This window comes from Onychomys torridus, chromosome 17 (assembly GCF_903995425.1).
Source record: "Onychomys torridus chromosome 17, mOncTor1.1, whole genome shotgun sequence".
Lineage (NCBI taxonomy): Eukaryota > Metazoa > Chordata > Mammalia > Rodentia > Cricetidae > Onychomys > Onychomys torridus.
Window position 1 is genome coordinate 27,710,127 of NC_050459.1, and position 20,766 is coordinate 27,730,892.

Here is a 20,766-nt window from a genome sequence, read left to right on the forward strand (position 1 = left end):
AGTCAGATTATTTTAACAAAGTTTAATTTTTACAGTGTGTATAACAATCCAGGTTATAAGTAATTGTTCAGATTTTATGTGATCTTGATGTTTTGAAATGACCAAAGTTTTATTTTATAAGAAATACCTTTCTAAATCTGGGCATATTAGGTGCTTGTACTCCCAATATTTGGGAGGCCAGAGCAGGGGGGTCATGAGTTTCAGGCCAGCCTTGGATATATAAGGAGACACTCTTAAATAAAGTCCCCTCGGTGAGGGCTGGAGTGATGGTTCAGCAGTTAAGGGCACAATCTGCTCTTCCAGAGACAACTCAATGGAGACTTAACTGATGTTCCTATGGTTATGGAGTTATCCCGTGCATGCTTGAGATGCAGACTGTAGAGTAATGTGTCCTTAGTGCTTTGTATCCAGGAGGTTTGGAGTCTGTCCCACTGCTGGTTATAGTGACTGGTCACTTAGTTGCAAGCAGCTCCTGTTAGCATTGTCACTACTAAAGGGACAAAAGAGAACACAGTCCCTCTAAACCAGCAAGGAATGCCTTTAAGAGGGTGAAAACTTCACCAGCCCAGAGCAGGCAAGGAGCAGTGTAGGAGCGTGAATAAGAACACATCCATGGAGTGACATAAACCTCATTATAATTATATAATCATAAATGTCAGTGGTGACTGGGTATAGTTTTTTAATGTAATGACTAAGACTTTTGCTTTCCTAAAAGTCAGAGACTCCCAAATTAGAAGATAATCAAATTTCAGTTATTGTTTGAGACAAAACTAAAACATACTTAACATCACAAATTAAAGGATGGGAATGATATGTTGTGAACCAAATAGATAGTTACCAAACACAGCCTATGGAGTGAGTGAGAGGTTCTGGTTACTGATGAGCATTGCGCAGCTCTCCAGGAGAGCTGACTCAAGTTGCAGTTTGCCTGATACTACCTCCAAGATTGATACAGCAAACTTTGGAAGCCAGGTTCTTTCTATCCTGTCTCAGCACTTGGGAGTATAGGGCAATTGTGAGTTTGAGACCACTGTGACCTAAATAACAAGATTCTTTCTCAAAAAAGAAAGAACAAAAGAAAACCAAAAAATGCACATATACACTCTAAATAATAATACTTGGCAGAGTTTATGAGTGAAAATGGGGGGATTACCATCTTTGTGTGAGAAGTTCAGTGTAGCCCTAAGCCGAGATCCTAAGTATAGGTTAAGAAAAGTTCCGTGGTTACTGAGAAGTAGAATAGGAATCTTGGACCTAAGAGTTGTACAGTATTCTGAGCAGGTGCGTAAGCTGTTAGATCCTAGAGGTAACTTGACTATATAGCCACAGAAGTACTTAGGATCTGAGCTCTGTGTCAAGATTGAACTTGATAATGAAACAATGACCTCCTTACTGTTGCAGGGTTATAACTGGTGCCATGATCGGAATGTGGTCACCATTTTTAGTGCGCCCAATTACTGCTACCGCTGTGGAAACCAGGCTGCTATCATGGAATTAGATGACACTTTAAAATATTCTTTGTAAGTAACTGTACATTTTCTTTGTATGTAATCACTTTGGAGAGAAACCTAACTATTGAAAAACAGAGTTGGGGGCTGGAGAGATGGCTCAGCAGCTCAGAGCACTTGCTAGTCATGAGGTCTGGAGGTCAGATCCACAAATACCTCTAACTCCAGCTCCAAGGGATCTCTATAGATACGTGTACATATGTGTACATACACTGAGTCATACACATGTGCTCACATGAACAAAAATCTTTTTAGGATGAAAAACACTAAAGAGTTGTTTATGAGATGATAGAACATGGAATGTGTAAACCCTCTTCCCCAAACATTTAACTAGAAAAATTGTTTTCTTTTGATGTGCTGTACATGCAGCCACAGCCTCATACATGCCAGTTCATTGCTATGCCATTGAGTTACATACCCAGCCCAGAAAAATATGATTTAAACTTTATTGACATTTTCCCAAGAGCTTACAGGTAATGGGAAAACATTAACCTTAAGAGACCTTAAGCCAAGCGTGGTAGCACTCAGGAGGCAGAGTTTTAGACCAATCTGGTCTAAGTAGTGAATTCCAGGACAGCCAGGACTACATACAAATACCCTCAGAAAAAGAAACAAATTAACAAGAACCCAGACAGATAGAGAAACCTGTCTATTATTAGAGACTTGCATTCCTCCCCTTACCCCACATTACTCTTACAGAAACTACTGCAGGGGATGGGGAGATGGTTTGGTGGTTAAGAGGACAGGCTGCCCTTGAGAGGATGCAAGTTTAATTCCCAGCACCTCCATGGCAGCTCACAGCCATCTGTAATTCCGAGTCTCAGAGGTCCCTCTTGAGCCCTGGTACTCTTAATCATGTGCTATAACTTACCTTAAAAAGTTTAAAGTAATAAGACGTGTACTACTGGGGGATGGGGCCCCGTCAGCCCCTATTTACCTAGTATACATGAAGCCCTGGGTTCAAGCCCAGCACTATGTAAACTGGACATGGTGATGCAGATCTATAATACCAGTATTCAGGGTTCAAGGCCAATCTCTGGGATACAGGGCACCTTATTTCAAAAAACAAAACAAGAAAATTATAAATAAATAAAACATTTGCTGTGCATGCTAACACATGCTAGCCTAAGATCCTAGCACTTACGAGGTAGAGGCAGGGAGATCAGGAGTTCAGAGTGGGCCTTACTGTAAGTTTGGGGCTACTCTAGGCTGCATGAAACCTTGTCTCAAGAGCAACAAAAATTGAAAGTAAAATACTTCCCCTGGCAGTTGTGAAGTCTGGGTGTCTGGCTATGGTTTCATCCTTTCAGGACTACTTGGAGAAGGAAAATACAAATGAGGTTGCTCTCAAGACCACAGAGTTGGTTCAGACTACAAAAATGAACCAGAAAAAGTAAATAGCTGGTGGTTTTATCAGACAGAAAAGGCATTTGATAAAATTCAGTGTTCTTTAAATAAAGTCAGCAAACTCTTTACAGAGGAAGCTTGCTGTGCCTGAAGGCAGGTACACTCACCCTGATTTAACATGATGGAGAGGATCAGCACTGATCCTGAGGCCTTTCAACTGATAATAGTGTCACGGTCTTTTCCGCCAGTCACTAACAGCATGATATCTAAATTTCCCCATGGCTCTGTGCAGTGAACGATTGATCACCTGTAGTGAGGTGCTGAGGGTCATTCAGGCCACATGGAGTGCAGTAGTAGTAGGAGGAGGAGGAGGAGACAAAAAGGAGGGCTTGTCTATTCAGTGTCTTCCTGGCTCACTTGCTGACTCATTTTCTTTGTCTTTCAGTCTTCAGTTTGACCCAGCACCTCGTCGTGGAGAGCCTCATGTGACCCGGCGTACCCCAGACTACTTCCTATAACTTCCTCCCCAGGACCTTTCTTTGTATGTGGAAGTACACCTGGCTTTTTAAAATATATATATATATTTAAAAACAGCAATTATCTATGTGTTTCTGTAACAAATTGTGATGTCTTGACATTATAAACTACATCATGGACCAAACGTGCCATACTAATGATGAGCGTTTAGCACAATTTGAGACTGAACTTACTACACTGTGTTCTAGATCAGTCTGCCTGCTGTGTTGTAGGAACCATTCTTCTTGGCTGGTTAAGCAAAAGAAGTCACTGACTGCTTCATCTCCTCTGTGCTTGGAAATTTAGTTACAGTGTTTAACTGGCATGGATTAATAGAGTCGGAGTTTTATTTTTACGATTTCACAAGCTGACTTCCACTAATTCATTACCCTTTATTTTATTGAAATGTATAACTAACTGAAGAAGAGATTCTTGGGAGTATGTTGTCATAACATTAAAGAGATTTCCTTTCATTTGATCTAAATTAGTGTTTGATGTTGATCTGCATATTTCTGTATATTTGTCCTGACAGTGCTTGCATCCTGTTTGGTGTACTGAACAAATAAACTTTGCAAGGTAAACAAGAATATCTTAACTGTGATATGCATTTAATGGAAGCATTGCCGTTTTAAAACTTGATACAAATACCTAAGACTGGTTTTCATTTCCTTTTGGCTTTTTAGTTGATCTGGTATAGTCCCAGCTGACCTTGACTCCTTGGTTCTCCTGTATCTACCTCCCAAGTGCTAGGATTAGGTGTAGGGCACCTTGCCAAGTCACAAATTTCAGCTATACTGACAGAATTTACATGGTGAGTTTAGGGGCTGGGGATTAACTCTGGTAGGGTGCTCCAGGCCTTAGATTCAAGTCCAGGTTTTGTGTGTGTGTGTGTGTGTATGCACCTTATAGTTTACATTTAGAAGCAGAACAAAGTCAAATATTTGCTGATAACTTTTAGACCATTAAAAGGCCATTTGTTTACATTTCTAACCATTTCATTGGGTGATTTGTGTTGATAATTTTTAAGTACAAAATTTGAATTGTCTGCCTTAATAACTCTAGACTAAATATAACAAGAAACTTTAAAGGCCAAGATGAGTTGTCTCCTTTGACCTAGAAATAAGGATAAATTGATCTGAGTTTAGTAGTGGTACTATTCCAAGGTCATAAATACCAGCTCTAGAGTGATTATAAGACAGACACCAGGCAGATGGTGGTGGTGCACACCTTTAATCCCAGCACTCGGGAGGCAGAAGTTTGGGGGCTGGGATGTAGTTCAGTTAGTATAGAGTTTGCCAGGCATAATGAAACCCCAGGTTCATTCCTACCACTTTATAAACTGGGTGCAGTAGTTTAGGCCTGTAATCCCAGCACTTGGGATGGGGGACAGGAGGATCAGGAGAGTTCAAGGTCACCCAGGGCTATCTGAGACCCTGTCTCCAAATATTAAAGATTAAGACAGACTCTAAAGGTATCAGTGCATACAAAAAACAACAGCTCACACTCCAAATGTACCTACCAACAATGGCCTTGTTTACTGTAATTTCAGTATGTTCCCTGAAGTTTATGTGTTAAAAACTTCATCCCTGGATTTAAGTCAAAATTACATAGGATCAGTTCCACTCTGAAAATCAGTAGAATCAACATTCATACTTGAAGACTTTGAAATACTGTGGTAAGGTGGATGCAAGAAGCAGAAATCCGTTCTTACATAAGCTAGGGGTTGGTTGGTTGTTTTAAGATTGTCTAACTCAAATTCCAAGAGGCATGTGCCACCGTGCCTGCCTGAAGCCTGGTATCAGATGTCTGTCCTACTATATCCGTTTTACTTTGCTCTCACGGTGGTACATTGGAAGATGACACAGTCCACAAACCACTACATACAAAGCAGTCCTCTTCACGTATGCAGGTGTGCTCCTATGAGCGAGAGGAGCCCAAGGCACAGCCTGGCTTTAATGAGAACACTGGTGGGAGGCCACTAGTAACAACTTCAGGACAACAGGTAGTGTGACTTCTTCACTGGCTGCTCTGTTCTTTCTCTTCCACATTAAGTACAGTGTCCACAGATATTCCTATGTCCTCCAGTGACAAGCCTCCCTCCGTTTCCAGAGGCCTTCTGGGAAAGGAAGTGGAAAGGCTGTATAGGGATTTGTGGTACCCAATTTTCATCATCCAGTCAAATAAGACCTAGAAGAAAAAAGGCTTTAGTTTCAGACGAAAGGTTCTTCCAGAATCTTTCTCACTGTGACATTGTACAGCTGTCACTCTACAATTGTGTCCCAAGAAATGAAAAGCAATTTCCACATCTTCCAAAGAAATTTTCTAGACTTTAAGGAAGAGCAGTATGTCATGAACTTGGAGATCTGAATAACCTTAAATACCTTTGTTACACAGAAGATGTAGGCCTATTAGCATGGTAGTGACAAAGCCTCATCCATAAATAGGGAATGGAAAATAATCAACAGAATGTTGAGAACAAAAAACATTTGGAAACAAAAATTTGGATCAAAATCACGAAGCAGCTTTGTGAAAATTAATATATTTGGGCCCCTGAGACAAAGCCCAACTTACTGTGGGGCTGTTCCTATAACTACCCATAAAGATCACCATATACACTGGCTTTAAAGTCCAGCACCACAAAAAAAAAAAATTAGTCACGATAGTTTTCAAATCCTTTGCCTGGCGGTGGTGGCGCATGCCTTTAATCCCAGCACTCAGGAGGCAGAGGCTGGCCTAGTCTACAGAGTGAGTTCTAGGACAGGCGCCAAAACTACATAGAGAAACCCTGTCACGGAAGAAAGAAAGAAAGAAAAAACGCAAATCCATTTGAAAACACATTTGCCTCAAAATATGAAATATTTTGGTTTTTTTGTTTTATTTTTTTCTTTTTCGAGATAGGGTTTTTCTGTGTAGCTTTGTTCCTTTCCTAGAACTCACTTGGTAGCCCAGGCTGGCCTCAAACTCACAGAGATCCGCGTGCCTCTGCCTCCCGAGTGCTGGGATTAAAGGCATGCACCACCACCGCCCGGCTAAAATATGAAATATTAAAGCATGTCTTGCTTCAAATAGAAAAATAAGCTGGATGAATTTCCATACAGCTTAGTCCTTGCTACTCAAGAGCTGAGGCTAGAGGACTCCTGGAGCCAAAAGTTACTGGATTTGAGACCAACCCAGGCAACAGCAAGATCTGTGTCTCAACAAAAAACAGATAAGTGACAAAGATAGAATATTCCAAGGGAATCCAAGTATCAATGTAACCCTGTGGTGGAAGAATCTGTTCACTATGGAGATGTGTCATTCTGAGTGGTTTAATAAAAAGCTGAACAGCCAATACCTAGGCAGGATTTTCAGGCACACAGGATGCTGGAAAGAAGGGGGTTGTTGCAGGCAGAGAAGCAGCAGCATGGACAGCACAGAGTAAAGGTAATAAAGCCAGGAGACAAAAAGTAGATTGATAAAATGGGTTCATTTAAGTTATAAGAGCTAGTTAGTAACAAGCCTAAGCTGTCAGCTGAGCTTTTATTACTAAATTTTTATTACTCTGTCGTTTATATGGGAGCTGGCTGGTGGGACAGAGAAAGACTAGCTACATTATCCTTAACACTAAAAAGAAAAAAAATTAATGGGAAAAACAACAAAATGTAAATGCAGAGAGAAATCACAATTCAAAGAAATTACCAAACCTTATGCAATGCAGAATATCCATATTGTCTATGTGGTAACAGATCCCACTGCATTTGAACACACTACTGACAAATTTGATAAGTAACTATTTCTGAAAACATTGACTTCCTCACCTGTGAATTCCAAGACTTGAAAAATCTCCTCCTCAAAACACGCCCACTTGGGCATCGAAGGGCAACAGTAACTACCTGGGGAATACAAATACTCAGGTAAGCCACAGTGGTCACCCAGACCTGCAATCCACAGGGGAAGCTGAGTCAAGAAGATTGCACATTTGAGATCAGCCTGAGCAAAGCACGATAGGAACTCCAGTCTGGCCTAGGGATGGGGCTCAGCTCATGTACAAAGCCCTAGGTTCAATACCCACTCCTACATACACAGGGGGTGGTTCATAAGCCAGTTGCCGGCACTGCAAAGGCAGGGCAGGGGCATCAGGAGCTCAAGATGTTATGCAGCTGCACAGGAAGCTGGAGGCCATCCTAGACTCCGGGAAGCTCTACCTCACAAAATGTTTTTAAGCAGGCTGGAGACATGGTTCAGTGGTTAAGAGCACTGGCTGCTCTTCCAGAGGACCAAGGGTCAATTCCCAGCACCACTATTGCCACTGGCAACCTCTGTAACTCCAGTTCCTGAGGATATGATCCCCTCTTCTGACCTCCATGTGGAGCACAGACATACATGCAGATAAAACACTCATACATATCCAATAAATCTAAAAGAAATGACTTTTAAAGGGGCTGGAAAGCTTTATGGTTCGTACTGAGATTAAAGGTTCAGGTCACCACTTGGCTGTGTCCTTGAACAACACACAGAGACTCTGCCTGCCATGTGATGATTGGCTTAAGGGCGTGTGCTACCACCACCAGACCTCTGCTAAATGGCTTGCTTCTAGCTCTGACCCCCAGGCAACTTTATTTATTAACATACAAATAAAATCACATTTCAGCATAAATAAAACATCACCACAGCAGGCACATGCACATACACATAAAAAACAGACATTTTCCTCTCGGGGCTTCAGTATCTGGATTACTGTCTTGAATTGTCTTGTCCCTGTGATTAACTTTCAGATTTCTCTAAGATACACAAAGCACCAAACTTCAATGTTACAAACTGAGTCTCTCTTAACTGCATGGCTGAGGAGTCTAATGGACGCTGACCTTTCACAAGGTGGGACACTGGCAGTCCCCTTTTTGGACATTTTCCCAATAACCTGATGGCTCTAAAGACGTGGTCCTCCTGCATCAATCACCTAGAGCTAAGACAGCCCACAGCAGAGGCCAAGACAGGCGCCCACCATGCCCAGGCAGGTGCGGTATCCGTCCCAGCCCAGCCAGGGTGACCCACTCTTTAAATGCACAAGCGGTTTCATCTCAGGGGAGACTGGTGTGCAGGCGTCTGCCTGTCTGTCTCAATGCTTGTTCTGTAGTAAGCAGCTCACTAAAACAGTGAGTGCTTAAAAGACAGCTCAGCAGACTGCCTCCCAAAGCGGCACTCAGCTGAGCCTCGGGTGCCATCCTCAGAAGACCCGACTCCAGGGCAGCCACAAGGAAGGGCTCTTCTCTCTAACCCCAGGGGTAGGTGGGACTTAGCTGCCTAGGACATCAAAGGAAATGGAGAATGAGAGAAACTTACCTCTTCAGCTGTTTCTGAGGGCTCTTCAGGTAAATCAGGAACCTACAGAAATATGGGTAGTAGGTGGAAGGAGAGTAAAACACATTTCCAAGAAGTGGCCACTCTCAGGAAAAGCCCTGCTCACTAGGTTACATGCATCTAGGGTTTTTTGTTTGTTTGTTTTTTGTTGATTTTTTGTTGTTGTTTTGTTTTGTTTTTCTGTTTTTCAAGACAGGATTTCTCTGTGTAGCTTGCGCCTTTCCTAGAACTCACTTTGGAGACCAGGCTGGCCTCGAACTCACAGAGATCCGCCTGGCTCTGCCTCCCGCTGGGATTAAAGGCATGTACCACCACCACCCGGCTAGCATCTAGGTTTTAAGAGAAGGCTTCTTATACATACATCTATCAGACATTTATAGTGAGGCCCAGTCTGGTGGCTGAATTAAAGGTGTTTGCTGCCCAACCTGACTGGGTTTGATTCCTAGGACCCACATGGTGGAAAATACGAACCAACTCCTGAAAAGTTATCTCTGACTGCGTACATGCATACACATATTCACACACGATAAATTGCTACTGTAATTTTTTTTTCTTTTTTTTTTTTTTTGGTATTTTGAGACACAGTTTCTCTGTGTAGCTTTTGAGACTGTCCTGGAGCTAGCTCTGTAGACCAGGCTGGCTCTGCCTCCCAAGTGCTAGAATTAAAGCCATGCACCACCACACGCCTGGCTACTACTGTAATTCTTATAAAAGCTTTTTTGAGACAGGGTTTCTCTGTGTAGCTTTGTGCCTTTCCTGGAGCCTAGAAGTCACTCTGTAGACCAGGCTGGCCTCCAACTCAGAGATCCGCCTGGCTCTGCCTCCCAAGTGCTGGGATTAAAGGTGTGTGCCACCACTGCCCGGCTTTATAAAAGTTTTTTAAAGCTTTACAATAGAGCTGGGTTTGATCTCAGTGAGTTCAAGGCCAGCCTGGTCTATAGAGTGAATTCCAGGACAGGCAGGGCTACACAGAGAAACCCTGTCTTGAAAACCCCAAAAAAAGAGTTGCCGTGGTCAGTGTCTCTTCACAGCAACAGAACATTGACTAACACTGGCTAACAACCCGGGTTCAATCCCCGGGGGAAGTGGATTCTCATAGGCTGTACACTCAGATCTTCACACTCTCATGTACACTCACATACACTAAATAATTTTTGTTTTGTTTTGTTTTGTTTTTTAGATTTTTCTTTATTATTTATACGGAGTTCTGCATGTATGTCTACCTGCAGGCCAGAAGGAGGCACCAGATCTCATTATGGATGGTAGTGAGCCACCATGTGGTTGCTGGAAATTGAACTCAGGACCTCTGGAAGAGCAGCCAGTGCTCTTAACCTCTGAGCCAAATCTCCAGCCCCAGGAAATTCTTCCAAAAAAAAGGAGAGTGAGTTCACACTGGGTAAGGCAGCCCAGTTGGCGAGTGCTTGCCTAGCATACACCAGACCCTGTAACTAACCGCCAGCATGCTTCCCTAAAATGTTTCTTTTAAGATGTTCAAGGATATTATATAAAAACACACTATGTAATGAAACAGGAAAAGCCTTGGGTTGTAGTACAGGCTGTTGTCCCAGCACCTGGGAGACAGAGGCATAATGCCTTGCCGTTATGCCCAGAGTTACTTAGAGACACTGATTAAAACTTCTGCAGCTTATGTAAATAAGGCATACAGAAAATGAACTCGCTTATACTTGAGCCCTATCCCAGTATCTCAATACATACAGGAAAATACCCTAAAATCTGAAATACTTCTGATCTCAGGCATTTCAAGTGAGGGTATTCAACCTGTAAAAGTTACTGACCACTCACAAGACCCACACAGCAAAGTCTTCAAACACCTAAAGGAATGCTGCCCTTCATGAACTCTATCCTTATCATCTTTTAACTCAGTATCTTCTAGCTCTCCTCTAAATTTGGTTCAGATTTTTGTTATTAAACAGGACCAAGGATCTATACAGCTTTCCCTCTGCAAGGAGGTGAGAAGACACCATCCTCCTCTTCCCCTAGTAGCCACCTCTCCAAAGAACACACTCTGGCCATGCAGTGACCACACTCAGTGAGTGCTCTGGACGAACCTCCTTCTTGGCGGGCTGCTGAGCAGGTGGTGAGATTTCAGTTAAAAGCTTGGGCAAGTTGCGTCTTCTTGCTGCTTCTCTGTTCGCCGTTTCCAAAGACACCTGACTCAAATTTTCAAGCACCGAATCTTCATCTCCCTGGTCAAAAACAACCGAAAAATTCTAAAGAGGCATGTTCTGTTGACTAGATGCTATTCGTAATGGTTACATTTTTAACTCTGATAGTCATTTTTAGATCCAGAAAACTAAAGCATAGCCATTTCTTTGGACAAGAAAACAGGAGGCTCCAGAATTTACCTTTACCCATCATCCCATCCCCATCCCCCAGCTGACAGAAACTGGCAAGGCCCTGCTCATCTTGTTTCTGGTTTGTGTTCTGGCACAGATCATGCTAGGTAGCCCTGGCAGGCCTGCAGCTCTCATGGAGTCCAGATTGGCCTTGAACTTCAACAGGCCCTGCTTCTGCCTCAAAAGTGTCCTATCTCTAGCTAAACACCAAAGTCTCTCCACAGACAGAAACAAGGAAATGGCTAACAGTAGCCTTTCTCCCTCTCAACAGAGGAAGCGAGACAGTGCAGATGATGTGCTGTGCAGACACCAGGTGGGCCGTGGGGACACCAGGTGGGGGGGGACACCAGGTGGGCCATAGGGACACCAGGTGGGCCGTGGGGACACCAGGTGGGGGGGGACACCAGGTGGGCTGTGGGGACACCAGGAGGGCCGTGCGGACACCAGGTGGGCCGTGGGGACACCAGGGGGGCCGTGCGGACACCAGGTGGGCCGTGGGGACACCAGGTGGGCTGTGGGGACACCAGGTAGGGGGGGACACCAGGTGGGCTGTGCAGCTCTTTCCCTGAATCAACCCCACCCCATAGGAGGAGGCCGGAGGCTTGTCCTACAACCCAGGAACAGTAGAGTCTCAGATGCACAAGGCCCTCCTGGGAGTGACAGAATCGACTGCTGCTGGGGAGCGGCTCTGCTGACGGCAGGCTGCAGATGTGCAGGAAGGCCCAGGGATAGACTCTGTAGAGCAGTGTCACCCATGGGCTTTGGAGTGATGCAGCTGCCTTTACTCCTGGGAGTATCCGCTCACCCACATGCCTGGAAACTCACTACGCTAGACTGGGATGGGATGGTTTCCTTGGTCACTCACTCATGCCCCACCTTGGGTAAATAGGCACTTGTTTTAGTCTCCCCAAGGAAGTCACACGACTACATGTATGTAAAGGAATGTCTCAGTATGTGACTCTAAAACATCCACAGCTAAATAGAATCATAGTATTTGGTTCTATTAAAAATCAGGGAGCCAGGCGGTGGTGGCACACGCCTGTAATCCCAGCACTCGGGAGGCAGAGGCAGGCGGATCTTTGTGAGTTCGAGGCCAGCCTGGTCTACAGAGTGAGTTCCAGGAAAGGAGCAAAGCTACACAGAGAAACCCTGTCTCAGACAACAACAACAACAAAAAAAAATCAGGTTTTCTAATTCAGATTCAACCTACATGGTAACTCATCACTCTAAAAGGCAAAGTATTCCAGGAAGTGCAACACTTCATACTCCACACTACCATCTACCCCAACACTTCATACTCCACACTACCATCTACCCCAACACTTCATACTCCACACTACCATCTACCCCAACACTTCATACTCCACACTACCATCTACCCCAACACTTCATACTCCACACTACCACACACACACACACACACACACACACACACACACACACCCCAACAGGAAACATATAATAGGATTCAAAATATAAAACCAGTGTTTGTCTAACCTCAAGTCTGTGGCCAGGAGTTAATTTCCAGGTTTTACCCGTCATTTGATAAAAGCGTTCCTCTAGTTTTTTCAATTTCATTTCCTGCTGAGGTTTTAAAACACTCTGGATATATCTGCTGGCCTGTTTTAGAAACAAAGTGTTATTACTATACATTAGTGTTTCTACACATTGCCACTGTCTATGAAGTCGTAAGTCAGGAACAAGGTGTGAGAGTTGAGGAGGGTTGAGTAAGCATGGCCCCGTAGTCTCTGTGGTGCTTTGAGCAGGAATGGCCCCCAGAGGCTCATATATTTGAAGGCTTAGGCATTAGGGAGCGGGACCATCAGGAGGCGTGGCCTTGTTGGAGGAAGTGTGTCACTGGGGGTGGGCTTTGAGCAATTCAGAAGCTCAAGCCAGGCTCGGTGTCAATCTCTCTTCCTGCTGCCTGCTGATTAGGATGTAGAACTCTCAGCTTCTCTACAGCACTACGTTTGTCTGCTTGCTGCTGTGCTTAGCCACATGAGGACAATGGACTGAACCTGTGAAGAAGCCTCAGTTAGATTTCCTTTATGAGTGCTGCGGTCATGGTGTCTCTTCACAACAGTAACCCTAAGACAGAATCATATATTTGAATATTTAGTCACTTCTTGGAGGTGTGTCCTCATTGGAGGTGGTGTGTTAGTGGGGGTAGGCTTTGAGGTATCAAAAGCCCATGCCAGGCCCAGCATCTCTCACTCTGCCTGCTACCTGAGGATCAAGTTATAAAACTCAGGCTAGAGAGATGGCTCAGTGGTTAAGACCACCGACTGCTCTTCCAGAGGTCCTGAGTTCAATTCCCAGCAACCACATGGTGGCTTACAACCACTTATAATGAGATCTGGTGCCCTCTTCTGGCCTGCAGGGTTACATGCAAACAGGACACTGTCTGTATGATAAATAAATAAATCTTAAAAAAGAAAAAAAGATATAAAACCCTCAGCTACTTCTACAGCACCACACTTGCCTGACACCATGCTCCTGCTATGATGATAGACTAAGCCTCTGCAACTGTAAGCAAACCCCCAATTAAATGCTTTCTTTTATAAGAGTTGCCTGGGTTAGAGTGTCTCTTCCCAGTAACAGAACAGTGACCAAGATATAACAACAACAACAACGACAAAACAACAACAAAAAAAACCACATGTAAAACAAGCATGTTCTAGGCATGGTGGCACACACCTTTGATCTCAGCACTCAGGCTGCTGAACCGAGGCAGGGGGATCCTGAGATTGGAGCTAACATTGGCTACAACAGTGGTCAGCACAAACGCAACTGTCCATGGGTAAAGGTCTCTGCCACCATGCCTGACCACCCACCGCGTTCAAACCCTGGGGTCCACAGAGTGGAAGGAGAGAACCAACTCTCTGCACACACGTCACAAACACATCAATGAGCCTGGGTAATCCCAGCAGGAAGGGAGTGGAGGCAGGAGACCAGCATCCAAGGTCAGCCTACACTACAAGAGACCTTGTCTCAAACTGGAGGGAGCGCATGATTTGACGCCCCATCAATTAGACATCAGTAAGCATCCACACAAAGACCTCTGAGCCCAGCACTGCGAGAGGGCCCCCACAGGAGTTCTGAGGGCCAGCCGAGCCTTACCTGCTCCCCCTGGGCCTCCTGTTGCTTTTTTCTCACCAGTTTTTGTCTTTTCTCATTCTCTTCTTCTCCTTCTGCTCCCAAAACATAAAAACACTCTTATTCTCAAGTATCAAAGAATCAAATCTGTTTTCTCTAAAAATAGTCTACAGATTTCAACATTCTGAAAGACATTAGCACTACCTATTTTTTCAAATAATGAAAATGAGGTACATTCATTCAACCCGTAGAAATGAAGACATTTCCATATGAACTGTAATAAAAGCTCTGTTCTGAAACAATTCACTAACATATATTTTTATATAACAAATTCCCTTTTCTGGAGACAGGGTCTCTCTACGTAGCACTGGCTGGCCTGGAACTGGGAATCCTGCAGCCTTAGCAGCAGCATGTATCACCACACCCAGCTAAACAGTTTTAATATCACATATTAGGCAGCATCAGCCTTCAGTGGAGGCCAATAACCTGTCAACCCACAAATGAGCCACATGACTCAAATAATGCAAACACACCGTTTTCAAGGGCACATCTCCCAAACAGCAGTCCTCAGGGGCTTGCCAAGCAGTGTGAGAGGCAAACCATCTTCCTGAAAGCAACATGCTTTCACTTTTTTATTTGATTTTTTTTGGAGTGCTAAGGACTGAAACTGTTCATGCTTCTACAACTGAGGTTCACAACAAGCTCTGAAAATACAACTCACATAAAATTGCTAAAGGAAATTACAATGTCCTTCTTTAATTTCCAAATTGAGTCAGCTGCAGTATAAGAGATCAAAGCAGAGAAAATACAAAATCTCTCACCAGGAATCCCCAAAGCATCCATGTTGCCATATATTATTGGGTTGAATAATCTTTTCCAATTATGTTTTTTTTTGCCTGGTTAATGTGAAAAGGCTATAAATTTATACCATTTGTTATATTTATTTATATTTTAAAAGTAATAAACTACAGAGGCTGAGGGTGTAACCTGGTTAGTAGACACACACACAAGGCTTGCCTAGCACACACAAGGTTCTGAGCTAGATCCCCGGCACCACATAGTCCCAGGCTTGGTGCATACTTGTGATCTCAGCCGTCAGGAGGTGGAGGCAGGAGGATCAGAACTTCAAAGTCATCCTCAGCTATATATATAGTATGTACTAAGCCAGCGTGGGTTATAGAACACTCTATCTTAAAAAACAAAAACAAATTTATTACTGGGAAGCTTTTGTTAATTTACATTTAAGAAGAGATGTTAGTTTTAAAGTAATCTGTTATAAGGGCAAGTGCAATACTGTTTTTTGTTTGTTTGTTTGGCTTTGTTTTTAATTTTGTGTGTGAGTGTTCTGTCTACATGTATGTCTGTGTACCACATACGTGCAGTGCCCATGAAGGCCAGAAGAGGGTGTCAGAACCCTGGGAAGTAGAGTTAACAGACAGCTATGAGACACCATATGGATGCTAGGAATAGAGCAGTCAGTGCTCTTAACTACTGAGCTATCTCTATCCCATGGCGTTTAGTGTGCCTAAGGCTGGTAAGATAGTTCAGTGGGTAAAGACACTTACTGCCAAACCTTATGACCTTAGTTCCACCCCTGGAACCCACAGGGCTTCCACTTGAGATCACACATCATAAATTAATGGTCAAGGGCTGGTGAGATGGCTCAGCAGTTAAGAGCACTGACTGAGGCCAGGTGGTAGTGGTGCACGCCTTTAATCCCAGCACTCGGGAGGCAGTCAGGTAGATCTCTGTGAGTTCAAGGCCAACCTGGTCTACAGAGTGAGTTCCAGGACAGGGACCAAAGCTACACAAGAGAAACCCTGTCTCGGAAAAAAAAAAAAAACAAAAGCAAACAAACAAAAAAAGAAAGCACTGACTGTTCTTCTAGAGAGGTTCTGAGTTTAATCCCAGTAACCACATGGAGGCTCACGACCATCTATAGTGGGATCTGATGCCCTCTTCTGGAATAAAGATGTACATGCAGATAGAGCACTCAAGTACAGAAAATAAATAAATTTTAAAAAAATAAACAAAATAAATTAATGGTCAAACAGTTCTTATTGTCAGATAAACAAATGAAAGAAATCTGAGTAGAAAAGGTTACTTTTTTTTTAGTGAATAAAAAATGTAAAGGTAACACAAGTAATAAACGTACCTTTCCGGTGAACTTGGGGAGGAGGCTTAAATGAGTTAATCCAGGAGGTGGCCACAGAAATGACTAATGTCAGCAGGGCAAGCAGCAGGAAGATCCGGCCACTCAACAAAACGAGATCTTTAATTCCTTAGAAAGAAAAATTGAAACAAAACATTTTTCATTAGAAGAAAAATTCTCTCTCCTTGCTACTAATAATAAATGAGGGATTGTTTGCTCTAGAAAGAACGCTAAGTGATGCAAGCGTCCTGACTGGCTTCCTAAGTCTACTGGGGCACTAGAATTCAACCTGACCTTCACTACCACAGCAAGCAAAAACTAATTCTAGAAGCAACATCCTGCCAGGCAGCTGTGGCGCACACCTTTAATCCCAGCACTAGGGAGGCAGAGCCAGGCGGATCTCTGAGTTCAAAGCCAGCCTGGTCTACAGAGTAAGATCCAGGACAGGAACCAAAACTACACAGAGAAACCCTGTCTTGAAAAACCAAAAAGAAAAAAGAAAGAAAGAAACATCCTGTTTTAGGAAGACATAGTGTTCAGCTGTATTATAAATAGTATGAGTATTAATAATGCCTAAGATTTGGTTGCCTTATAAATAAGATTGAGAGTAGTATCTTGTCAAATTCCAGTTCTATTTTAAATAGTCATTCTCAAAGAAGACATTAATTTTTTTTTTCAAGAATTTGTTATTTGGGGCACTCAGGGTAGAGAGGCAAAGTGCATCCCTCCATGCACATGAGGTCAGAGGACCAACTCGCAAGACTCAGCTCTCTCTCTCCTCCACATGGGTTCCAGGAATCCAACCCCGGTCATCAAGCTTGGCAGTAAGCACCACCATCCTGCTGGCCCAAAATGTCTATTTGCTTATTTACTTATTTGGTTCTGGGCCTTAGCCACCAGCCTTCTAAGAATACTTCTCTCTACTGAGCTATACAATCCTGCCTAGTCCCTGAAATGCCAAATTCTCTCTCAGGACTGAACTGTGCCATTGTGTGTTTCTCTCGTTCCCAGCACTTCCTCATTTACACACGAAATTACTACTCACACGTTTACTCTGGGGAGGTAATAATGCAGTACTCCTTGCACTGTTCTGAGAGCTCAGGCAAAGATCAATTGTCAAGAGCACCAGTCAAGTGTGGCGGCGCACGCCTTTAATCCCAGCACTCGGGAGGCAGAGGCAGGCAGATCTCTGTGAGTTCAAGGCCAGCCTGGTCTACAGAGTGAGGTCCAGGACAGCCAAAACTACACAGAGAAATCCTGTGTGTGTGTGTGGGGGGGGGGGGGGGGGCAGGGCACAGACATGACAACAAAGTAAAAGCATCAGTCTGTGTCACACAATCTGTTAAATGCTGAGGGAAGAGATACACAGTAGGATCAAAATTTATCCTGAGTTTTTAGGAGGTTGTTGTTCCTTTGTTTTGTTTTGTTTGGCCCTGAACCCTCATTCCAGAATGGTTTTATTTTTGATTTTTAAAGTTTGGCAGGCACAGAAGAACCATTTTATTCATATGATAAGGACTAGGTCCGAGTGGACCTTTAACTGGAGGTAATTTTTTTTGTTTTGTTTTGTTTTAATGATTTATTTTTATTCTGAGTGCACTGGCGTTTTGCCTACATGTGTGTCTATAAGGGTGTCAGGTCCCCTGGAACTGGAGTTACAGAGAGTTGTGAGCTGCCATGTGGCTGCTGGGAATTGAACCCGGGTCCTCTGGAAGAGCAGCCAGTGCTCTTACCCACTGCGCCACCTCTCCAGCCCCCACTGAAGACTATGTAAAGAAGGACTTACACAGTTTAGAACCTCACCAGTCATGAGGTGTGCTCCTCTGGTAACCTGATTAGCACCGCAGCTGTTGCACTGGGAGATGGATCGCTAACACAGACTTAAATACTGTTACCAGATTTATCAAGAACCCCCGCGGGGAGGGTGTGCAAAAGCAAACTACTGCTGCTGCACAGCAGAGCAGTCCAGAGTGAAGTGGCCCAAAGCACACGGGCTGCCGCCAGAAGGCCAGGTGCATTTTCTCCAACTCGTGGCTTAGTGTTCTTAAACACTGTGATAAGGAACAGAAACACAAATCTGATGTGGTCTCTACCCTCAAGTGCCCTGAGGTCCCACCATGCTAAATGGTGACCTTCTCGATGACTAGGGACTCAAATATGAGCGCCAAGTGAGGGATTCTACATTAGAGTACGGACAGGAGCGGGTGATCTGTGCAGTCATGAGTGTGAATTCTTGCTGCTGTTGTTGAAATAAAAGTCGTGTTGGGCCAGCAAGAGGACTCTGGATAAAAGTGCTTGGTTCCCAAGCCCAATAATCTGAATTACTTTGATTCCTCAGGACCCATGTAGAGGTGGAAGGAGAAACCTGACTTCCAAAAATGGCCCTCTGGGGCTGGAGAGATGGCTCAGTGGTTAACAACACTGACTGCTCCTCCCGAGGACCCTGGTAGCACCCACATGGCAGCTCACAACTGTCTGTAACTCCAGTTCCAAGGGCTCTGACACCCTCACACAGACAGATGTGTAGGCAAAATGCCAATGCACATAAAATAAATCATATTTGACTCCAAAATAAACTCTTACCCACTCTGGGGTGAGATCTATTTCGGGGATTTTTGTTTTGTTTTGTTTTGTTTTACGCTAACACTACCTACAAGTCTTTCCAGCAGCAGTGGAGATCGAGATTGCAAACTGTGTCTGACTTAGAATAGGATTCAATAAATGTATTTGGGTTGGGGATTTAGCTCAGTGGTAGAGCGCTTGCCTAGCAAGCGCAAAGCCCTGGGTTCGATCCTCAGCTCCAAAAAATAAATAAAGTGGGGGGGGGGGGGGGTATTTGGGGACTCTCTTTCCTTGATCTTGCTGTCACCAAGGCCTTCCAGGCGATGGCTCCGTCTCAATGCTCGGAAGGCCCCCGTCTCTCATCACGCCTTTCAAGGACAACAGTTCGTATCTGTCCCCGCGCTTCTCACTCCCAGTAGACCTTGGCCAGACTCTCAGCGAACTTTTCCCGCGAAACGGAGGTGGCGCCGGAAGATGGGCGGGCGCGGTGGACTCTGGGAATTGTAGTCAAAGCCGCGCGGAGGCGCCATGGCCAGAAAGAAACTGTACGCACCACTCGGGTGAAAAGACCCCAGGGCGGGAGACACCGAGGACGAGAGACAACACTTACCGAGACTCGGAATCCCGCGCCGGAGCTCCAGACACAACAGAGGGAGAGCGGAGAGCAAGAAAATGCCAACGACGCCACGAGACGCCATGGCGCCGAGGACCCGCCGGGCGCAGTGCCCGCCCCTTCCGGCCGTGCCTTCCGGTGAGGCTGGCGCGTAGGCCTCGCGCTGTGAGCGACGTGGGCAGGGTCTCAGGTCCTGAGGCTGCGGCGTGGGCCCCACGAGCTCAGCCCCTCCGGGATCAACCCCATCGTCCTGGCCTCAGAAGGCGCGGGTCATCTCCTTCGGCTGCGGAGGTCCAGGGAGGCGCCCGTCCTGCGGGGATGTCGGGATGGCTGTGGATTGCCCGAGGGCCTAGACGATGGCGCTAGAAGAGTGAAATGGCGGGAAGGAGCAGTTGGCGCTGCGGGGCCTCGAGGCCTTGGGGTGACTAGCGTTTGGTCCCCAGCTTCCTAGTTACTCAGCATTTTCTCACCCTGACAGGTCCCGCGGGCCCGCTGCCCGCCCCACACCCGCGTAGGATCCTCTAGACCTGCGCCCCCGCTATTGCGCCCCCTCTCAGTTTGCGCACGCGTGTGCCACTGTTAGGACTTAACCTTGGCCTCACGGTTCTGTGACGTCATTGTCACTCCATGGCAACTCGGCAGCTCAGGTAGGGAAGGACTCCCCCACTGAGAGGATAGCCAACTTTGCACATCTCAAAGCTTCCAGTCACTCTTCGGTGTAGCTCAAGTAACATTTATTTATGCCCCACCACATGCCTGGTTCTCTAGAGCTCAGAGATGCAAGTATGTGGAAGTTACTGAATCTGTCCTGGACAAACTCAGCTCTGGGAGAGATGCCCCCGTATGTGATGTCTGGTGCCATCATAGGAACGTGTGCGTACAGTGCTACCCAACCACATTCTGCAGGGCGGAGAAGTATTTCCTGAGGAAGTAATGTCTAACTTGTGGTGGTTAGGAATCTGGACTGGGTATGCCTATAATCCCCGCACTAGGGAGTCTGAGGCCAACTTGGTCTACATTGTTCTAGGCCAAATAGGCAGACATGTTGAGGCATTGTCCAAAAAAAGAATGGAATGAATACATTTGGGAGACAGGATTCAAAAAGAAAACACGATTTCAAGTTTAGGAATCAATGCGAAGGTGCTCTGGTGGCTAAAATACTGCTGAGGTTGAAAGTTTGAAGTATACAGAGGAAGCTAGGCATGGTAGCCCACGCCTTTAATCCCAGCACTTGGGAGGCAGAGGCAGGTGGATCTCTGCGAGTTCAAGGTCAGCATG

General features: G+C 44.9%; 2 protein-coding genes across 2 annotated transcripts in view; one reads left to right on the forward strand and one right to left on the reverse strand.

The window, feature by feature from the left end:
* Window positions 1–3,958, forward strand: part of Ppp2cb (protein phosphatase 2 catalytic subunit beta) — a 23,126-nt gene extending 19,168 nt beyond the window's left edge. The window contains exons 6-7 of the mRNA XM_036209338.1: window positions 1,402–1,520; window positions 3,301–3,958. Coding sequence (XP_036065231.1) covers window positions 1,402–1,520; window positions 3,301–3,373 — 192 coding nt within the window. The 3' untranslated portion in view covers window positions 3,374–3,958. The remainder of the gene's footprint in view (window positions 1–1,401; window positions 1,521–3,300) is intronic.
* On the reverse strand, window positions 1,941–19,625 carry Ubxn8 (UBX domain protein 8). The gene is made up of 8 exons (XM_036209339.1): window positions 19,486–19,625; window positions 16,317–16,442; window positions 14,186–14,256; window positions 12,563–12,685; window positions 10,778–10,915; window positions 8,691–8,732; window positions 7,169–7,243; window positions 1,941–5,558 (listed from the first exon to the last, which is right to left on the reverse strand). Exons 1-8 carry the CDS (start codon window positions 19,571–19,573, stop codon window positions 5,388–5,390), a joined length of 834 nt encoding a protein of 277 aa, XP_036065232.1. The 5' UTR covers window positions 19,574–19,625; the 3' UTR covers window positions 1,941–5,387.
* Between the last annotated feature and the right edge of the window lie 1,141 nt (window positions 19,626–20,766).